General features: G+C 36.0%; 1 protein-coding gene across 11 annotated transcripts in view; it reads left to right on the top strand.

The window, feature by feature from the left end:
• NRXN1 (neurexin 1) overlaps nt 1-18,921 on the top strand; it is a 1,090,776-nt gene that overhangs the window by 567,626 nt on the left and 504,229 nt on the right. For 7 of the 11 annotated variants that reach the window (XM_029937337.1, XM_029937334.1, XM_029937332.1 and 4 more), the window contains one exon: nt 3,522-3,641. In XM_029937337.1, the coding sequence (XP_029793197.1) occupies nt 3,522-3,641 (120 nt within the window). Of the gene's footprint in view, nt 1-2,575; nt 2,603-3,521; nt 3,642-18,921 lie in introns of all 11 variants that reach the window. The other 4 variants (XM_029937329.1, XM_029937335.1, XM_029937328.1 and 1 more) reach the window with 1 other exon arrangement.

Here is an 18,921-nt window from a genome sequence, read left to right as displayed (position 1 = left end):
ATAAAGTCAGTGAAAAAAATTTTAATTCAGACACTCTGCGTAGCATCTGAAATCAGCTCCAGATCTGTTATAAGCCACAGAAATACTTAATTATTAAAGCTACCATTGACTTAGCACTAGTGACAATAAGTTTACATATGCTATTTCATTGTATCCTTAAAACTCTGTAAATTAGGTAGTACTGTTGTTTTTAAGATACATAAATTGAGCTTCAGAGATACAAGGTGACCTTCTTAAGGTCACACGGCTCTTACATGGATGATGGAAGCTTTGAACCCAAGTTTGCATTCTTGAAAGTCCAGGCATCAAAACACTTTCCTCTCTTGTTCCTTTGGTTTCCAGAGATTTTAGTTTTACCTTCGCTTTTCATTTTCAGACATATCCTTTTACTTAACCACTTAATACACATGTCCTTGCAGCTTGTTCCCAATTTTATTCAGTGTTAAAATAAAAGGAACATTACATAACTAAAGGGAAAATAAATTCAGGGCTTTTTCTTGTGTAAATGCCTGTCCATGTTTAAATATTATTCTAGAAGGTGAGTATTTTGAAAAATGTGTCTTGTCAGACCGAGGCATACATTCTCTTATAAGACCTGAATATAAAAAGACTGTTGTGATAATGAAAAATAATAATAATAAAGCATGTCTTTCTGCGCACATAAAAGTTTGGCAGGTACTCTGAGTTGCCGCTCCACAATATGGGCAGATTAGGTTTTAGGAGTGTAGTTTTATCATTTTTAGAATTTAGTATTATTTTGCAATTGTGTTTCTGATTATTTTTACAGGAGCAAAAGTGAACACAGTAATCTGGCTCTTAATCATTCCTGTTGCTGCTCTTACCTTGTTCTGGGCAAGTAAGAGAGAGCAGCTACATATTGATAAAACAGCCCCGGACCCACAGTGGGCGGACACCACTCCCTGCCCCCACGCTTATCCCAGGAGGGAATGTGCGGAGGAGTATTGCTTTAAGAGTTGTTGGTTTTTTCATAATAATGATTTATTTTTGAGAGAGAGAGAGAGAGAGAATGTACAAGTGAGGCAGGGGTAGAATGTGAAGGGGACAGAGGATTCAAAGCAGGCTCTGCACTGAGAGCAACGAGCCCAGTGTGGGGCTCAAACTCATGAACCGCAGATCTTGACCTGAGCTGAAGTTAGACCCTCAACTGACTGAGCCACCCAGGCGCTCCTGTTTGTTTTAAACAAACAATAATTATTTTCAGTCTCTTAACTCCATGGGATAGAGCTCATTAGACCACTTACCTCTCACAGATTGTAAGAACAACAAAAAGTAAGCAATTTATCGGTTCTTAGTTCTCTGATGAACTAGGTGAGAAAAACTATTACATCTATTCAGGGTTTCCAGGCCTGAGAAATTATTATTATTATTATTATTATTATTATTATTGATAACATCTATTATTATTGCTATTAGTATACCTATTGTTGTTGTTATATAATTAGTTCTTATAATGTTATGGTTTCTTAATTTGCAAAAATTCGTATAGGTTAGGCTAAATAACTTTCGCTGAAGAATACTGAGAAAATTATAATAGAAATACTATTGTAACGAGCATGTTTAAAAAGATGTTTCACGAAAATGTCAATTTACACAAAGGCTAATTACAGGTAATTCTCATTTATTCACTAAAGCAGTTCCCTCAAAGGCTTCCAGTGTTCATAGAGCCTAATTGGGCTGGTATCACTTTTACATTTTCATAAAACCTCAAAAATCGTGTTTACTAGAAAACATCTTTAGTTTTTTCCTCTAAAGCTGTTTAGATTGACTACATCCCATTTTACCATTCGCTAAGATAGTCCTTTTTTAGTCAGGTTCTATTGTAATAAATATTCCCAGGGCAGTTTCGAAGAGGTGAAGGGAATTAAGAAGATGGAGAAAATACTGACATCGCTCTGAAATCCTTAAGTAGTATATGCCCAACGTTGAAATCTTGCAAAGGGATTTTTTGTAAGAGGAATTAGGCTGCTATTTTGTTCTTCCATCCCTTAGTTCTCTCAGCCACCCAAATAATATATATATAGTACATTTTGATAGTTTGGTGTCACTCTGAAATCCAGCTGTTGGCGTTGAATGTCTGGCATTACAGTCTTAAGCCTTCATTGCAATTGCAAGATAAAAAGATGTAGAAGGGAAAAAGAAATGAAAAGGGATCATTGATCTGCTAATGACCACAGTCTACACTGTATCTGCACATGACAAATGATGCCACATGTTCCAAATAAGCAATGCAATTCCTTTGGTAATGCATTCATATCTATCCAAGAGAGAAAAAAATACAGAAGCTATTTTAATTTCTTTCATTACATGTCATCAGCTCAATTAACCATTATATATACATATATAGTAAAATTCTAATAAATTACTGCTTTCTCATTTTTGGCTTCTCTTAAGATTTATGGCTGTTAGTATTAATTTGTTTGCTCTACATAGCATTTTTTCTCCCCCTTTACAGCAGCATGCTTTTGAATCTGAACGTTCTGTGTTTGCCCCATTTTGGTATTGCTTACTAACATTTAATATATTTTGCTTTTTTTTTTTTATTTTGCTGACAAAGTTGCATTGATGAAAGCTGACTTGCAAGGTAGATAGCCCTGTGTGTAAAAACAAGACTGAAACCCCGTAATACACAGTGGAAACCCCAAAATGACATTTTCTTTATGTCTTTCAGTAACTATTGTTTGGGTTTAGATTTACTCTCTCCCCTTCTTGAACATTGTGCAAGAAGCCTCGTTTTGTAGCATAGTCTGCATAAAGGCTTTCAGTCTTGAATATGTTTGTATAGTGATTGCCTCTAGTGCTTTGATCATCTTTTTTTAGTTCTTTGTTTTCCAGTGTTCTAGTTATGATTCTTTAGAAATAGACTAGAATTCCTTTTACTTGTATGTTAAATGGGGGCATGTCATTTCTACAGACCTTCTTCATTTTATGTTTAACTGCATGAAATTGTTAACGCATGTGAATTGATACTTGCCAACATACCTATCCAAAACACCCAACAACCACAACTTTATCCATAGCTTGTGCAGGGAAACTTCTGGAAGCTTCTAGGGCATTTTTGCATAACTCTCTTCAGTTATTTTGCCAATCTTTATCTCAATTTCATAAAGCTCTAATCTCCATTTCTCATGGTGTCTCTATTCATTGGTCAGAAGTTAAGGAGATCCATGCATTTTTCTAAAATACAAATGGTGATAGAGAATTACTGATGATGGAATAAGATTACTTGCTACCATGATCATACTAGAAGCTAAGTGCTTGCTTTTACTATTTGTTGGTTTAGTTTACTATCATAATGTATTTTGTTCTATATCTGAAACTTCAGAAAACCTTCATATTACAGCTTCTCTGTTCCTAATTCAGGTGTGTGAACTAGGACTTTCAAAACTGGTTTGGTCATGTAATTTGAGGTGTTGGCAACTACTATATGTGACCTCGCTCATGTATAAAACATTTGCGGATTTTTTTAAAGAACCCAAGTTTCTTTTGGATTATTTTTGCAGGACCCAGCACAACCTGCCAGGAGGACTCCTGCTCCAATCAAGGTGTGTGCTTGCAGCAGTGGGATGGCTTCAGCTGTGACTGCAGCATGACGTCCTTCAGTGGGCCCCTCTGCAATGACCGTAAGTACCCTCTGAGTACGGACTCAGATAGTCATCGTTGCTTCCGGTTACTGTGAGTCTGTATATATATTATCCGTAAGTTAAACCATCATAATGAGGAGCAGTTGGTTTTACAGAAAGTATTAATACTAAAGTATTAATCCCGGATGCCTTTCGCTAAATGCTGTGATGATGGTAAGCCTTTGGTTTGCAACTGTTTACTGTATTTTTTTAATTGCTAATGGTCACCTTGTTGAAATTCCTTTTTTTTTCATTTCCTATATATGGCAATCCTCCTCCAGTTTTTGAAAGAGACTTCTTACTGCTTTATATTAAATAATCTTTAATTCCAGAAGATTACAGGTTGAGGGCTATAATTTTCATGAAAGGTGACACATTTCATTATGTTTCTCTTTCTATATCTTTCTTAAACCAATATCCGCCTTTTATTTTAAAAACAGTATGTTTAAACGTTGTCCTTCAAGTAGTCTCTCTTATATTCTAAGCACCTGTGGATTTTTTTCCCTTTAGTCTCACAATTGTATTGTTTATCGCATGACTAAGAGACACAGCGTTCACATTATATCATGGAGTATCAGCTGGTACCTAATCTAATTGGTATGATTGCAGTGAGAATTTTAAGACTGAATTAACTGGTATATAGGATGAAGTCCTGTTTCCTAATTTTCAAATAGATTGTGTTTTACAGCACTTCATCAAAATAATAAAAGCATTTTCTACAAAACAATACATTTCACTATCCTGAGAAAACTTTTCTGACAAAGCCTCCTGCTTGTAAAATAGAATGATGTATATCATAAAAGCGACAGTTAAGAAAAAGCTCTAGGATGATGGGGTGGGGGAATGCAGTGATTGAAGGTTTGGGCTTCTAGGAGAAGGCTGGGCTTGCGCATGGATTTAAAGACTAGAGTTTTTTCACTTTGATCTTTCTCTGTTCGAGACTCTGTATCTGTAAGTATGCGTGTGCATTGCAATAATGAACATGAGGTCAACCTAAAATATTCCTTTGAACTGAGATTAGTGATGTGGTACAGCCCCAGCTATCATCAGGTTTTCTATTCAGAAATTAAATACAGGAATAATAAGCAATTATTACAAAGTAAAACCATACTTGGAAGAGACCTGTAAATATCACACCAACAAAGATGGGGAAATATTTTGTCTCCATCCTACCAGAGATGTGTTCCATAGAGCTACAGCAAACTTGAAGGAATGAACATGCATCCATCATATATTTACACACACACACAAAATAACCATATTTGGGAGTCTATAAATAACCTTAAGTGAAGACTCAATAAATAATTTATGTACTTACATAAACCTAAAGCAAAGCAAATACAAAACTTTTATATGATTGTAATAAATATATGTACATGTGTGCCCAGAATTATATCCTCTTGCATTTGCTTCTACCTCATAGAGAGGAACATAAATATATTTTCAAGGACAACAAGAAGACTGATAGTTTGTTATGATTTTATTATGGTAAATCTTTAATCCTGAATATGGTCCTGACAGATGTATGACTACAGGTGGTAGTTGAGAGAGCTTTTATTGCATAAAAATGTTTTTCATTTTGCTAAAGAACTTTCTCTGCCAAACTTAATCTAGTTTCCATGTTTTACAAAATAGATGCCATTTGGTTGTGTCAGATTGTATAGCCTCATATTCCAGTTAAATTTGAAGAATATAATTTTCTGTATGTATTTGCTAGAAATTCCTAACAGAACATGAAATTCCTACCCATCATGCTGTCTTCACATCATTTTACTGAAAATTATTTGAATGCTGCTCTTGAGTGATAGTAGTGGTGATGATAATGATAAGGCTATTTGTTATTTTCTTGTGAATAAGGTAAATGTCATTCAATAAATGTGTATCCTGATATGCCTCTTGCACAAATCAGCATTAAAATTACTTTGCAGGGTTCTCAGAATATACACATTTTGATTAAATCATTGCCTCTTAATGGGTTTTTTTGGAAATGTGAAATACTTTACTGGTTTGTGCATGGAGTTTTGGTGGTGAGGATCCATAGGTGTAAATCAATATTTAAAAGCACATCTTATTTTCATATCAACTCAAATTTGTAAAAGAAACAACAGTCACCATTATCTTTGTTAAAAGATAAACTGAACCATTGTAAAAATTTTAAGAGTTTATTTAAGGACAAGTAGATTCAAATTGGGCAGCATCCAATCTAGAAGACAGAAAGGCACTGCAAGGAGCTGTACAAAATGAAAGAATCATAGGCAAAAGGGAGCAGGGACAAGGAAGTAATACTGGCAGAAAAAAAACAAACAGGTTGCTTATTGAATTAATGTGAATCCTGGGATTTTAACAAAATCTTTTTCTGACTTTTTTTTTAAAATAAAGCCGTTTAGAACATTTCATTTCTTAAAGAAATTTCTATCTGTAGTTTAGGTATATACCCATAAATTCTATGACAGCAGTCTTCAACTCCATAGAAAAACAAACAAATAAAAACAAAAACAAACCAAAAAAAAAGGAAAATAGAAATAAAGCTTTTAAAAAAGGACAAAGAATACAGACATTGCAAAGAAGACACACTATTTCCAAAACAGACTTCCTGAATATCATCTCTCTGATAAATTTCATAGAACGGGTTAGAGTAACTAGAAAGTTGTATTTATGGTAGCCTGAAGATATAATTAACAATGGAAACATGGGAATACTTTTTAGTTTGTAAGTATAATCTTGGGTAAATCATACTAATTAATGAACTTAAAGGAATCTTTCAAAAAAGAGGCACTTACGCAAAATGATGCCAAAGGCTACTTTTAAAGAAAAATGTTTATGAATCCCTTTTTTTGCCTGGAAAGTTGCCATGTAAATGACCTACTCATTGAGAAAAGCAATTGCTGTGTGTTTGTGTTTAGGGTAGTACGGTGTACTCTGCTCTATTCTTCCATATGGATACTATATTTTTTGGCTTTTTGTAGTAATTTTCTGGTTAAGTTTTCCCATTTATTATCCCTTTCTCCTCAAACCACACCCTATGCTTCCTTATTAATTTTGTTCTTTCTTCCTATTCTCCCTAGTTTAATATCACCAGTTCTTCCTGATTCTCCTAATCAGTGGCAATATTTCTCCTCCTCTGCCATAGAGCATGGTTGATGCTATTTTATCAGCCATCACTTTCTGGCCTTATATTATTTAGGTTTGGTCTTACCTCCCTGTAAGATTATATTTAAGGCCACATGCTTCTCCCAGGAAATATTCCTCTTTTTTCACTCATAACCCCAGTGTTTTGTACATCATATTACATATAATTGGTAACAGTGGTAACTTACTACATCTTTGCTGACTAGATGCATGAATCTTGCATGAGGAGTTCTAGTACATACTTGGTAGTTAACGATAGTCTCCAAATTCATCATTTTGGAGTTGGAGTTCATGGACCTCTGTGGTCTGACCCTAGCTTTCATTTTCATCCTTATCCATTGCAGAACCTTGTCCATATGGCATGTTACTGCCAATTAACTTACTTATGGCTTTCTGAACAACGTTACACTTTCCCAATTTCCTCACCATTGCTTATGCTAATTTATCCTCCGGGGGAATGCTCTCATTCCACCTGGAATGAATTCCTTTTACTATATCTGCTTGGAGAAATATAATTTCATTTTCAATCTCTACTTAACTGTTTCATCTCATTGAAACTTCTCTAATCTTCCGAGCTAAGCCTGGGCTTTCCCCTCTTCTGAAATCTTAGAGGAACCATTTTTCTAATCTATCATATATTGTAGCTTTTTGTCAACTTTTTCTTCCATGTAACCACTTACTGAGTGCTTGATATGTGCCAGGTCTCTGCTAAGAGTTTACTTTACAGCCACTATATAAACTCAAAATATCACCTGTTCATGCTTGTGTGTGTGTGCGCGCGTGCACACACACACACACACACACACACACACCACCATCAAACCCTTGTGCTATATAATAATCCTTTCTCTGCTTTCACCCTGTGTTACAGAATAGAATATAACTGTATTAGCTAATTTAATGTCAGATTGGAGAAGATGAATATGGCTATGGTCACATGGAAAATAGTGAACATAATAACATTGTCACATTACATTAGTACAGAATTGTGTGCCAAATTACACTTTAGCCTCAATGGTGTCTGTTACCATAAGGGAATAATACATCATACTGCTATTATTTTGGTGCTAGTAGGGAATGGTCCCTGCCATTAAAAGCCTATTTTCAGAATTCTATAATTTGCCAGAAGAAAATGTTTCTGTTAGGAATTTTTCATGTCTTTTGTATGAGAATTAGAAATGTCCACTGAAACAAGATTTGACTTTGCCTTGTTACCATGACATTTAAAAATACCTTCAGCTTTGTTTCTCACTTTTTTTGTGGTTTGACAAGAGACTTCAATATCCAGTATGTGAGCATCACTATCAGAAGTACTGGAAGTGAATCATAACACATATAAAAATAGCTGGATCAAAGTCACATTATTTCTGTCCCATTTAGAGCTGCCAGTAGTATTAAGCTGTGAGCTGATTTGTTGCCAGTACCATTTAGGGATGAATAAAATTTAGCCATTAGCTCCGTCCACAACCAGATTCTCACTGTATGAGGAATCTTACTAACCTTGGATCATTCAAGAGTTTCTAAATGGCAGCCTTTAAAGTGTTTAAAGCAATCCGTAAGTAGTATTTAAAGATAATACCATAGAAAAATTATCTATGGGGAATCAGGGTCAGACCTATCTTAGGTTAAACCATAAAGAGTTAAAATATTGTTCACACACTGGTCATAAAATGCAATAAAAGACAAAAAGGAAAGCAAAGCACATATATGACAGAGAAATGCACGTCATGATAGAAATACTGTCTCCTATTTCATATAAATGTATCTTTGTTCTTGTTGGTAATAGACATCATAAAAGTAAATACATAAAAGACATTGGTCTTTTCATATTACAATTGAGCAGTTAAATGACATTTTTAAGGTTTATCTGTATAAGAAAATTCAAGTGTGGAGAAAACCCCCGAAAACAGCGGTATAGAACATTGTTGTACTTGAATGATCCAGATTAGTCCTCCGTATTGTTCAGCAGGTAAATAGCTCTTTACTCTTTGTAAATGGTGTTGGTTTGATGCCAGAAGTCATGAAGGAAGGCAAAGGTGAATTTTTCCCACTGCTGGGGCTCTGTAATTTTTCTGGGGCACTTAAATGTTCTGACTGGGTAGACCTTCATTTGGCTCTGATGTCATTGCTCATCATGCTGGTGTTATATAAATAACGCCTTTGTTGCTTGCATTACTGAGGTAATACTATGATATCTCACCAGAAGCCAACTAGAGTAGGGCTCCGTTGAAAGAAGTTTATGCCAGGCACCTTGGTTAACTATCCTTAAGGGATTACAGTGATTTCAGCTTCCACTCGATTATATTTCAAAAAGCTCTATGACCCTAGTCTGTGTCTGAATAATTGTCCTGTCTCTGTGAGTGTATTGTGCTCAGGTTTGTCACTTTTCTTTCCAGCTGGGGCAACACAGCATGTGCAGGGCCCAGGATAGGGTAGAGAGCCTGTCTAAATCTAAGGTATGAATTTTTGAAGCTTGAAGTTTAGATTTACTTTTTTTAAATGGCTTTTACCTCCCCAGAACTGATACACTGAAAACTCTTTGAACAAAATGAAGTAATCAGGGTGAATTCTCCGAATCTTGTTTAATACTAAATACATATCAACAATAAATAATTTAGTATCCATCTGTTAATCAAGAAGATGTGTGAATACAGCAAAATGTTAAATAATTCTCAAACTTTATATAATCAGATTATCATGGGTATGTTTTTATTTTTTTTTTAATTTTTTTTCTGCCTCCAAATTTTTATTTACATTCCAGTTAACATGTAAGGTAATATCAGTTTCAGATGTAGAATTTAGTGATTCATCATTTACATACAACACCCAGTGCTCATGACAACACAGGTACTCCTTGATTCCCATCATTTATTTAATACATTCCCCCCACGCACCCCCCCCCTCCAGCCACCCTCCGTTTGTTCTCCATAGTTAATATTCTGTTTTTTGGATTGTTCTCCCCCGCCATGTTTATCTGTTTTATTCCTTAAATTCTACATATGAGTGAAATCTATGATATTTGTCTTCCTCTGATTGACTTAGCTTAGCATAATACTTTTTAGTTCTACCCACATTGTTGCAAATGGCAAGATTTCATTTTTTGTGGCTAATATTCCATTGTGTACATATAACACATCTTCTTTATCTACTCATCAGTCACTCGATGTTTGGGCTGTTTCCATAATTTGGCTCTTATTGATAATGCTGCTATAAATATCAGGGTGCATGTATCCCTTCAAATCAGCATTTTTGAATCCTTTGGGTAAATACCTAGTAGTGCAATTGATGGAGCATAGGGTAGTTCTACTTTTAACTTTTTTCCAGAGTAGCTGCACCAGTTTGCATTCCCACAAAAAAGTGTAAGGTGGTTCCCCTTTCTCCACATCCTCACCTGTTGTTTCCTGTGTTGTTAATTTGAGCCATTCTGACTAGTGTGAGGTGACCTCTCATTGTATTTTTGATTTATATTTCCCTGATGATGAGTGAGGTCAAGCATCTTTTCATGTGTTTAATAGCTTTCTGTATGTCTTTTTTGGAAATATATCCATGTCTTCTGCCCATTTTTTAACTGGATTATTTGGTTTTTGAGTGTTGAGTTTTATAAATTCTTACATATTTTGGAAGCTAATTCTTTATCAGATATGCTGTCTGCAAATATCTTCTATTCCACTGGTTGCCTTTTAGTTTTGTTGACTGTATTCTTTGCTGCACAAAAGTTTTTTATCTTGATGAAGTCCCAATAGTTCATTTTTGCTTTTGTTTCCCTTACCTCCAGAGACGTATCTAGTAAGTAGTTGCTATAGCCGAAGTCAAAGAGGTTACTTCCTGTGTTCACTACGATTTTGATGGTTTCATGTCTCACAGTTAGGTTTTTCATCTATTTTGAATTTATTTTTGTGTATGGTGTAAGAAAGTGGTCCAGTTTTATTCTTTTGCACATAGCTGTCCAGTTTTCCCAATACTATTTGTTGAAGAGACTGTCCTGGGTAGGTTTTTAAAAAGGTGTATCAGGAGCACCTGGGTGGCTCAGTAAGTAAAGCGTCAGACTTCGGTTCAAGTCATGATCTCATGGTTTGCGAGTTTGAGCCCCATGTCAGGCAATGTGCTGACAGCTCAGAGCCTGGAGCTTCAGCTCCTGTGTCTCCTTCTCTCTCTGCCCCTCCCCTGCTTGTGATCACTCTCTCACGCTCGCTCACGCGCTCTCTCCCTCCCTCTCAAAAATAAACATTTTAAATATTTTTTAAAAAATAAAGGCGTATCAGATCAAAATTAGTTTAGACCTCACTAAATATATATTTTATTTTAAAAGAATATAAGATCAAAAGTAGTCTAGACTTTGTGAAATAAATATTTTATTTTAAAAGAATGTAATTATGGGGTGCCTGGGTGGCTCAGTTGGTTAAGCCTCCAACTTCAGCTCAGGTCAGATCTCACGTCAGTGGGTTCGAGCCCTGCATCAGGCTCTGTGCTGGCCGCTAGCTCAGAGCCTGGAGCCTGCATCCAGTTCTGTGTCTCCTTCTCTCTCTGCCCCTCCCCCTCTCATGCTCTGTCTCTCTCTGTATCAAAAATAAATAAAACATTAAAAAAAAAAAGAATGTAATTATGATTGAATTTGGAAGGAAATGGTTGGATCAGGCAGGTTTTCTATATGCTCTGTTACTGCGGATACATCTAGCTGGTGCATAAGGACTACAGAATATTTTTATGTAGATCACACCAACATATTTTAATGTTGGTGACATAATTAACAGGCATTATATGTATTCTGTTTACATTTTATACACCTTACCTTTTCAGACTTCAAAAAATTTTATTATTTTCAATTCACAAATAGAAAGACTTAGATATGGACATTTAAATAACTTCTTTGGGCTAAAATGGCTAATAATTTACACAGGCAGATATGAATGTAGGTCTGTCTAACTCCAAGCTCAAATTCTTATTTATACCACAATTCCTTTCCAAGAGGGGTTGGTTCAGTGTAGATGCTGTTGAAATTTCCCAGATGCAAAATTCTTACAGAAGTTAGTAGTGACTGGCAGTTAACACTGCATATTTTTTTCCCATTTTCATCTCATTCTTATATTGAATATTAAGCATGAAACCTGCTCCTCCCCTCCACTGTTCAGTTGCCACTTCTAAAGATGGGTTAACAATTCATAGCTGTCTAAGGTGCATACTGTCATTAACTTCCAGTTCTGTTATAAAAAAGGTGCTAATTATGAAAGAGAGATGGGAATTTTCTATAATTTTTCTATGACAGCCTGAGTTTCTCAAAGATAATAATTTAACCATTGATAATGAAATCAGGCAAAATATTTACCATGGTTCTTCTCCTTGTATCTGATTCACAATGTATGTTATGGGAAATGAGCAGGTCAGATTCAGAATTTTGCTGACCAGTGAATGTGCACTGAGTGTTTCATTATGTTGATTACATCTCTGTTTTCTCTCTATATTGTTGTAGAGGCAGAAAGAACACACACAAAAAAATAATGAAGTCAGAGATTAGCAGTGCAGTATTTGAATGTTTTTTGGAAAGCACTTGAGGGGAGCACAAGAGAATGCATGAAGTCCAGATCATGAAAAGTCACTATGAGATTAATGGTAAAGACTAAAAGGCCCCTTGTATTTGCAGAGAAGGGAAAGAAAGCTCAGGGGAAATGTGCAGAGTCCAGAAAAAGGTCATGATAAAAATAACGTTGTGCTTGCATTTAGGAATAATTCTAGTCATAAAGCAAAAAAATATTACTGTGAGGAAAATGCACCTTTACCAGTGATCCCTTTTCCTTCCCTGAACAAAGCATTCTGTGTCTTTAATGAGATTTACTATAGCAATTAAAAAGTGTAGGATTCTTTTATGGGGAGGAATTATAGTCTCCTCTGCAGCTCAGTGCTGTTAGACATTGTTACTTCTCTGGTAGCATTCTACAGCAGCATAAAGTACAAGGATGATCTGTTAGCTCTGGGTATTATGGAGTGTATGATTTTAATGACCCTAATGATCTAAATTCACATCTCTCAGAAAATGGCCTGTAGAGCCTGAGGCTTAATCTCCCCAGGATTTGGTGAGATAGGAAGGTACAAAGGCGTTTCTTAACTTGAAATGATTTCAGAATGAAACAAGTTTCATAAAAGGATGAGCTGATACAGAAGGATATTTAAAAAAAATGGGTCGCAAGCAAGGAGGAGGCTGCGTTTGACGGGGACAGAGGAAACTGTGTTCGCGTAGGTGTGAATGCTTCTTATAAATATATAACATATGACCCTTTAGAGAGAGAAACAGATGGAATATGTAGCAGAAAATAAAGAATACATTTTGCTTGGTTTCTTCACTCCCATGGCACAGTGTATATTTTGATATTTGGCTTCTCCTGTTGGAAAGCTTTCAAGGCCTCATCTGGATTCCAGGAGCTGAAGGCAATACTGACTTTGGGAATGGTCCTGGGTAAAAGTAGACCTTGGGATATATTTCCAATGCTTCCTCAGGTCATGACATGCTGCATTACATCCCCCAGCCATGTTTCCACCGGAATGCTCACTAGGAGGAATCCAGAATCACGGATCTGGCTTCCTGGAATCATCACACCCTCAGAGTGAGGCAGTGTTGCTAGGACTAAGGGGTCCATCTTCCATGACATCAATCATGACTCCACTCTCCTAGGTCTCCGATTTTACTAAATTAGAAACAGGAAAGTGTCAGAGTAATGCCATTTCCTCTCAGCCACAGGAGACATCACAGAAGTAATTAAACTCGATTTTGCTGTGTTGAGCATGTTCCTTTTATTGACAGTGACAATGATTTTGTAAATCAAAACCTGGAAGCACATTCAGTGTTGTTGAAGTACAGAAGATAAAAACGTAAGGTTCTAAAAATGATGGAACGAAAATCAATCTATGGAGTGCAGTATGAGGGGCTGCTGCATGAGTTGTGAATGCAGCCTGCCTTCCGGAATTCGCTGCTACATAAGGATAACTGTTTTTAGCTTAGTCCCTACAGGCTATATTGGTGTAAAACCAAATGGAGTAGGTCTTTAATACAAGATATTATTTGTGACTTTATTTTTAATGAGTTTAATATTTATTTATTTATGAGAGAGACACACACAGCATGAGTGGGGGAGGGGCAGACATACACACACACACACACACACACACACACACACACACCACACACACCACACACACACACACACACACAGTCTGAAGCAGGCTCCAGGCTCTGAGCTGTCAGCATAGAGGCTGATGCGGGGCTCGAACCCATGAACCATGAGATCATGACCTGAGCCAAAGTTGGTCACTTAACTGACTAAGCCACCCAGGCACCCCTATCATTTTTTATTTTTAGGTCACCTGGTAATTCCAGTCTCCCGAACCCCAATATTCCCTTTTCTGATACCAGTAGGTTCTATTGACATTCATTTCTTTGGCGTTCTGCATTCTTCCATTCATAATTTAAAGTTCTCCACTGTCTTGCTCAACTAACACAACAACTATGCAGCATGCTTTATCCCTCCTGTGCTCAGACATTCATTCCTTAATACACTTATGTACAGACACACCAGTATAGTCACTCAATGCCCTCTTTGCCTTTATCTCTGATCACTGAGGGAGTCCCTCATCTGGATCGTTCTCCTCAACTTCCACTCTGTCCAAGAAAATTCATCTCCCCCAACATCATTCACCAGGTTAGTACATTTGTTACAATTGATGAGCCTATATTGACACATTGTAATCACCTAAAGTCCATAATTTACAAATTAACTGATGTGAGTGCCCATCCTTATAGTTCTTTTTAAATATATATAATATATGATATAGACATATAATTTTAAATACATATATTTAAGTATATATAATATATACATCACCCTATATATTATACAACACCCACCATATATATAATGTATATAATAATCACCGTATATACTATATACATTTTATATCTATTTATATGTTATTATATAACATCTGTAGCATCTGGGAAGGGGATGTTGTTTTATCCCATTACCGTAAATACGTTTTCATTCTCTTTATTCCTGATTGTAAAGATCCATGTGGAATTAGTCTCGTGTAGCTCAAAAGAAAGTATAGATCTGTATATTTGTCGAGGGGACTGTGGGTGAGTGGTGTGCATGCGCATGCCCACATACCATGGAAGAGAGATTTAAAAACATTACATTCTATTTTTTTTTTCAAATTCTGCTTAAGTTGGCACTGTACATTACATTAAGTTTAACAAATTCTGGGACTTTGGTTTTTCAAGGTAACTGTTTTTTGTTCAATTTACTTTCCTCTCATTAATTAGCTGATACCTGCAGGAATAATCACATCATTATGAAATGCTACACTGCTTATTTGATCTTTTTTATCTAAGCTTTAATAAGACTTTGCAATATTGGGGTATTTTTCTAGCAATAACATGAGCTCTCTGGGGTAAAATGATACTATTTCTTTTATAATAGCCTATCACTTGTGTGCCCTGATTTAGTCCACCAGCATCCTTGAAGAATTCTCTAAATGTTTCCTTTGCAACAACTCCAGAAATACTAAATGCCCATTTGGTGTTACATAGATGGAATTCAAAATATTCTTGTTGTTTTACCTTTGCCATATTAAGTATGATAAGTATAGCATTTGTATATACAACTACCAATTTCAAGAGGCTTATTTGACCTAATTGTCCTGGTTCAGTATTTAAGTGAACTTGTCTAAAACCAGTGTAGTACTAGGATCATGAGTATTGTTTACCTCACAGGCTACCTGATCAGAATAGGTCTGCCAAGTCTAGATTGACAGCATCAGAAATAGAACTTACTTGGGTGGTTAGAGGGGTTGAGAAAAAAGTTTAAAAAATAATTTCCAAGAATGTTAGAATTTGTCTACGCTAATCAAAAAAGAGTAGGAAAATGAAAGGGCTGGACTGCCCATGGTTCCCAGATGGTTACTGCTGGACCAGCAGTGTCAACATAACCTGTGAAATTGTTAGGAATCTCCATTCTCATATTTAAGACCTCCTGAGTTAGAAAGTAGAGGGTGGGTCCCAGAAATCTGTATTTTAAGGGCTTCTAGGTGATTCTGATACATACTTGGGTTTGAAGACTGTTAGACTCATGGATCTCTAAGGTCATCTTCTTAGTTCTGTGCTTTTCAGATAACACAAAACTTTATTTAATGGAATAAAGGAAGCTCTGTCTAAGAATTTTTGTAAGTAAAACATCATAACTAGATTTATGAAACAGTTTCAATATCATCTTGGATGTTTCTGACATAGTGATTTAAAGAAATAACACAAATTTTCATTATGATTATCAGCCTCCTCAGCTGGCTGGCAATCTTAAGAATGTTTGAAAAGTTCCCATTTACACTATTCATGCTGTGAAAAATCTAGTTCAAGGCAAAATTCTTCCTGCAGTATGAGGACAATGACTACGCCCAAGTGCACATCCCTCTATGCTTATCCTGTGGCATTCTTTGGACTAATACTCTGATAATTGGCATAGATTTGGAAATAAAGTATTATTCTTCTCTGCAGAAGAATTGTACTCTGGAAGAAAGTTACAGCAACTCAACCACTGTCAGAAATGCCATTAAAAAATATGCCATTTATGGAAGATAATATATTCTTCCTTTTTATCGCCTAAAACATTCCACATCTTTACCTACCCTTACTACCTGCTAAATAAATGTGATCTCAGGTCACTAGGAATTCCTCAGATAATTTTCCTTCTCATTGACACATATGGTATATCTAGTAATTTCTTCATGTTTACTTACCTTAACTCACAAAGAATGATCACTACGTGACCACTCTTCAGCTGGATCCCAGCATGTGACCTTGAGCAAGTCACTTCAGATTTGTAAGCTTCAGTTTCCTTGCTATAAAATGAAAAGTTTTGTTTACCCCATCGTCAAGGCACCTAGAGCTCCAAGGATCTGTGACCCATTGTCACTATATCCTTACTTTTCTCTTCCCCAACCTCCGACCTCTTTTTACTCATGTTTAAGGTTCTTCTAAAACGTAGCCTACAGCTCAGTCTCAACACACTAATCTTAAGCTATATTTCAGCCAAAGACCTACCCTGCCAAGTTGTATAAAAAGGAAGAACTTGGAATAAGAAATCTGATTAATGGGCTGTCTTCCTCTTTTGAGAAGGGAAACTTTGAATTAATCCTCAAACACAAGGCAAAGACTTGAGCTATTTGTTTCTCTCATGTTTGCATTGCTATTTATTTATAGCTCCTTTCAAATATCTATTTATATCAAATATGTCTTAGGCTGAAAATTGCACTGGTGTAGGGATCATGCCTATGTAACTCACTTAGCTAAATGCTAAATGTAATAACTAGTGGTATTTAAATAAATGCCTTTTGGTGATTAAAATACAGTAATATAATTAGGGGTGCATAATTGTTAATATGATCAAGATTACAACTACTAATTGAGCACCTACTATGGGCTCAGTTTTTATATAAATTTTCTTTTTCCCATTATACCATCCTTCCATAATAAGAATACTGACATCTATTTTACAAAAGCTGTATCAAAGGTAAAGAACTATGCCCATGTTCACATGTTAGTTAGAATAAGAATTCAAGGGGCGCCTGGGTGGCTCAGTCCATTAAGTGGCTGACTTCAGCTCAGGTCATGATCTCCCGGTCCATGAGTTCAGGCCCCATGTTGGGCTCTGTGCTGACAGCTCGGAGCCTAGAGCCTGTTTCAGATTCTGTGTCCCCTTCTGTCTCTGCCCTTTCCCTGCTCATGCTCTGTCTCTCTGTCTCTCAAAAATAAATAAACATTAAAAAATTAAGAAAAAAAAAGGATTCAAGCTTGTATCACTTAAAACCCTTGTCCTGCTATCCAGAAATTGTATCATGCAGTCCCTCAATATTGAATGAAATAGTCAAATTTGAGTGTCTTCACATTCACATGCATTTGTTACTTCCATTTCAAATATTTTAGAGGGTACATGAGATCAATTAATATATTCAGATGTCCTCAATATAACAAATTGTAAAGATGAGGAAGAACTGATACAGAGCAACTTTAGTCCTATTTTCCTTATAAGTCACTCTTCAGCAGGCCTACATCCTGTACTGGTTCATGGTAATACATGTGACCAGCACACCTATAAAACTTTATAAAGGCTGCAGCTTCAAAGAGGAAACCTTTGTATACCTTCAATGAATGATCAGACTTTGAAAGGAACACTTTTTATGAAGTAGAATATAGGACATTCTGAATAACCCAGGAAAATACATGTTTCCGCTATTTAAAGATAGTGCAAATTTGAGATGCTGTTGACAAAAAAATTCATGAAATGATAAGCCTGTGATTTTTCCAAGATAGCAGGTTGTAGTCTAGAGTCTTGGTGTGTCAGAGACACAAAAGATCATCCTTGACAGTGAGGCTAACCTTTCATGAGGTTGACTCTTCCACCTTTCATTTCTACATTTCCTAATAGAAAATTTCTTTTTGCTAAAAACTACTATGATTTAACTTTAGTGAATTCCATCTAACTGATCCTTAACACTGTGTAGGAGACGGAATACCTCTGCTTCTGTCCTGGGACACTGTGAGTAGGAAATGAGAAGTGCTATGAAAGCATCATTCTACCTTTCAGGAATTACTTGTGCAAAAACAGAAAGGCTTTGTGCTAAGGACTCTCCTGGGAATTAGGAATATATTTGCATAGTAAATTATTCAAGTCTGAGACTGTTATTCATTGTACATTTGCTATGGGCAAAACACTGTGAGAAATGGGGAAAATAAAATGATTGGGTCTCTGTCCTCAAAAGAGTTTCCTTTTCCATTGGGAGAATGATTCTCAAGACCCAGGGAATTGTCTGTTTTATTCTGTGACCTATCACAAGTGCTTAAAATAGTACTTGGTACTTTATACTCATACTTCATACTCAAATAATTCTAGAATGGATAAATGCATTGCTAAAACGTGGGCTGGCTAAATGGAAATGTTGGGAGTGAGGTGGACCTTACCTGGACAAAGAGAAACAGGGACAACACTTGACACAAGGGGGAGAATATGAACAAAGATGAGTCCGTAGAAAAAATGGTCACAGATCTAAGCACATCTATTGAGCACTTTCTATAACATGAAATTCTCTGCTAGGATCTGGGGATACTGAAATA

Source organism: Suricata suricatta, chromosome 4 (genome assembly GCF_006229205.1).
Source record: "Suricata suricatta isolate VVHF042 chromosome 4, meerkat_22Aug2017_6uvM2_HiC, whole genome shotgun sequence".
Lineage (NCBI taxonomy): Eukaryota > Metazoa > Chordata > Mammalia > Carnivora > Herpestidae > Suricata > Suricata suricatta.
The sequence above is the reverse complement of the archived record's forward strand: the minus strand, read 5'-3'. Positions and strand labels throughout refer to the sequence as shown.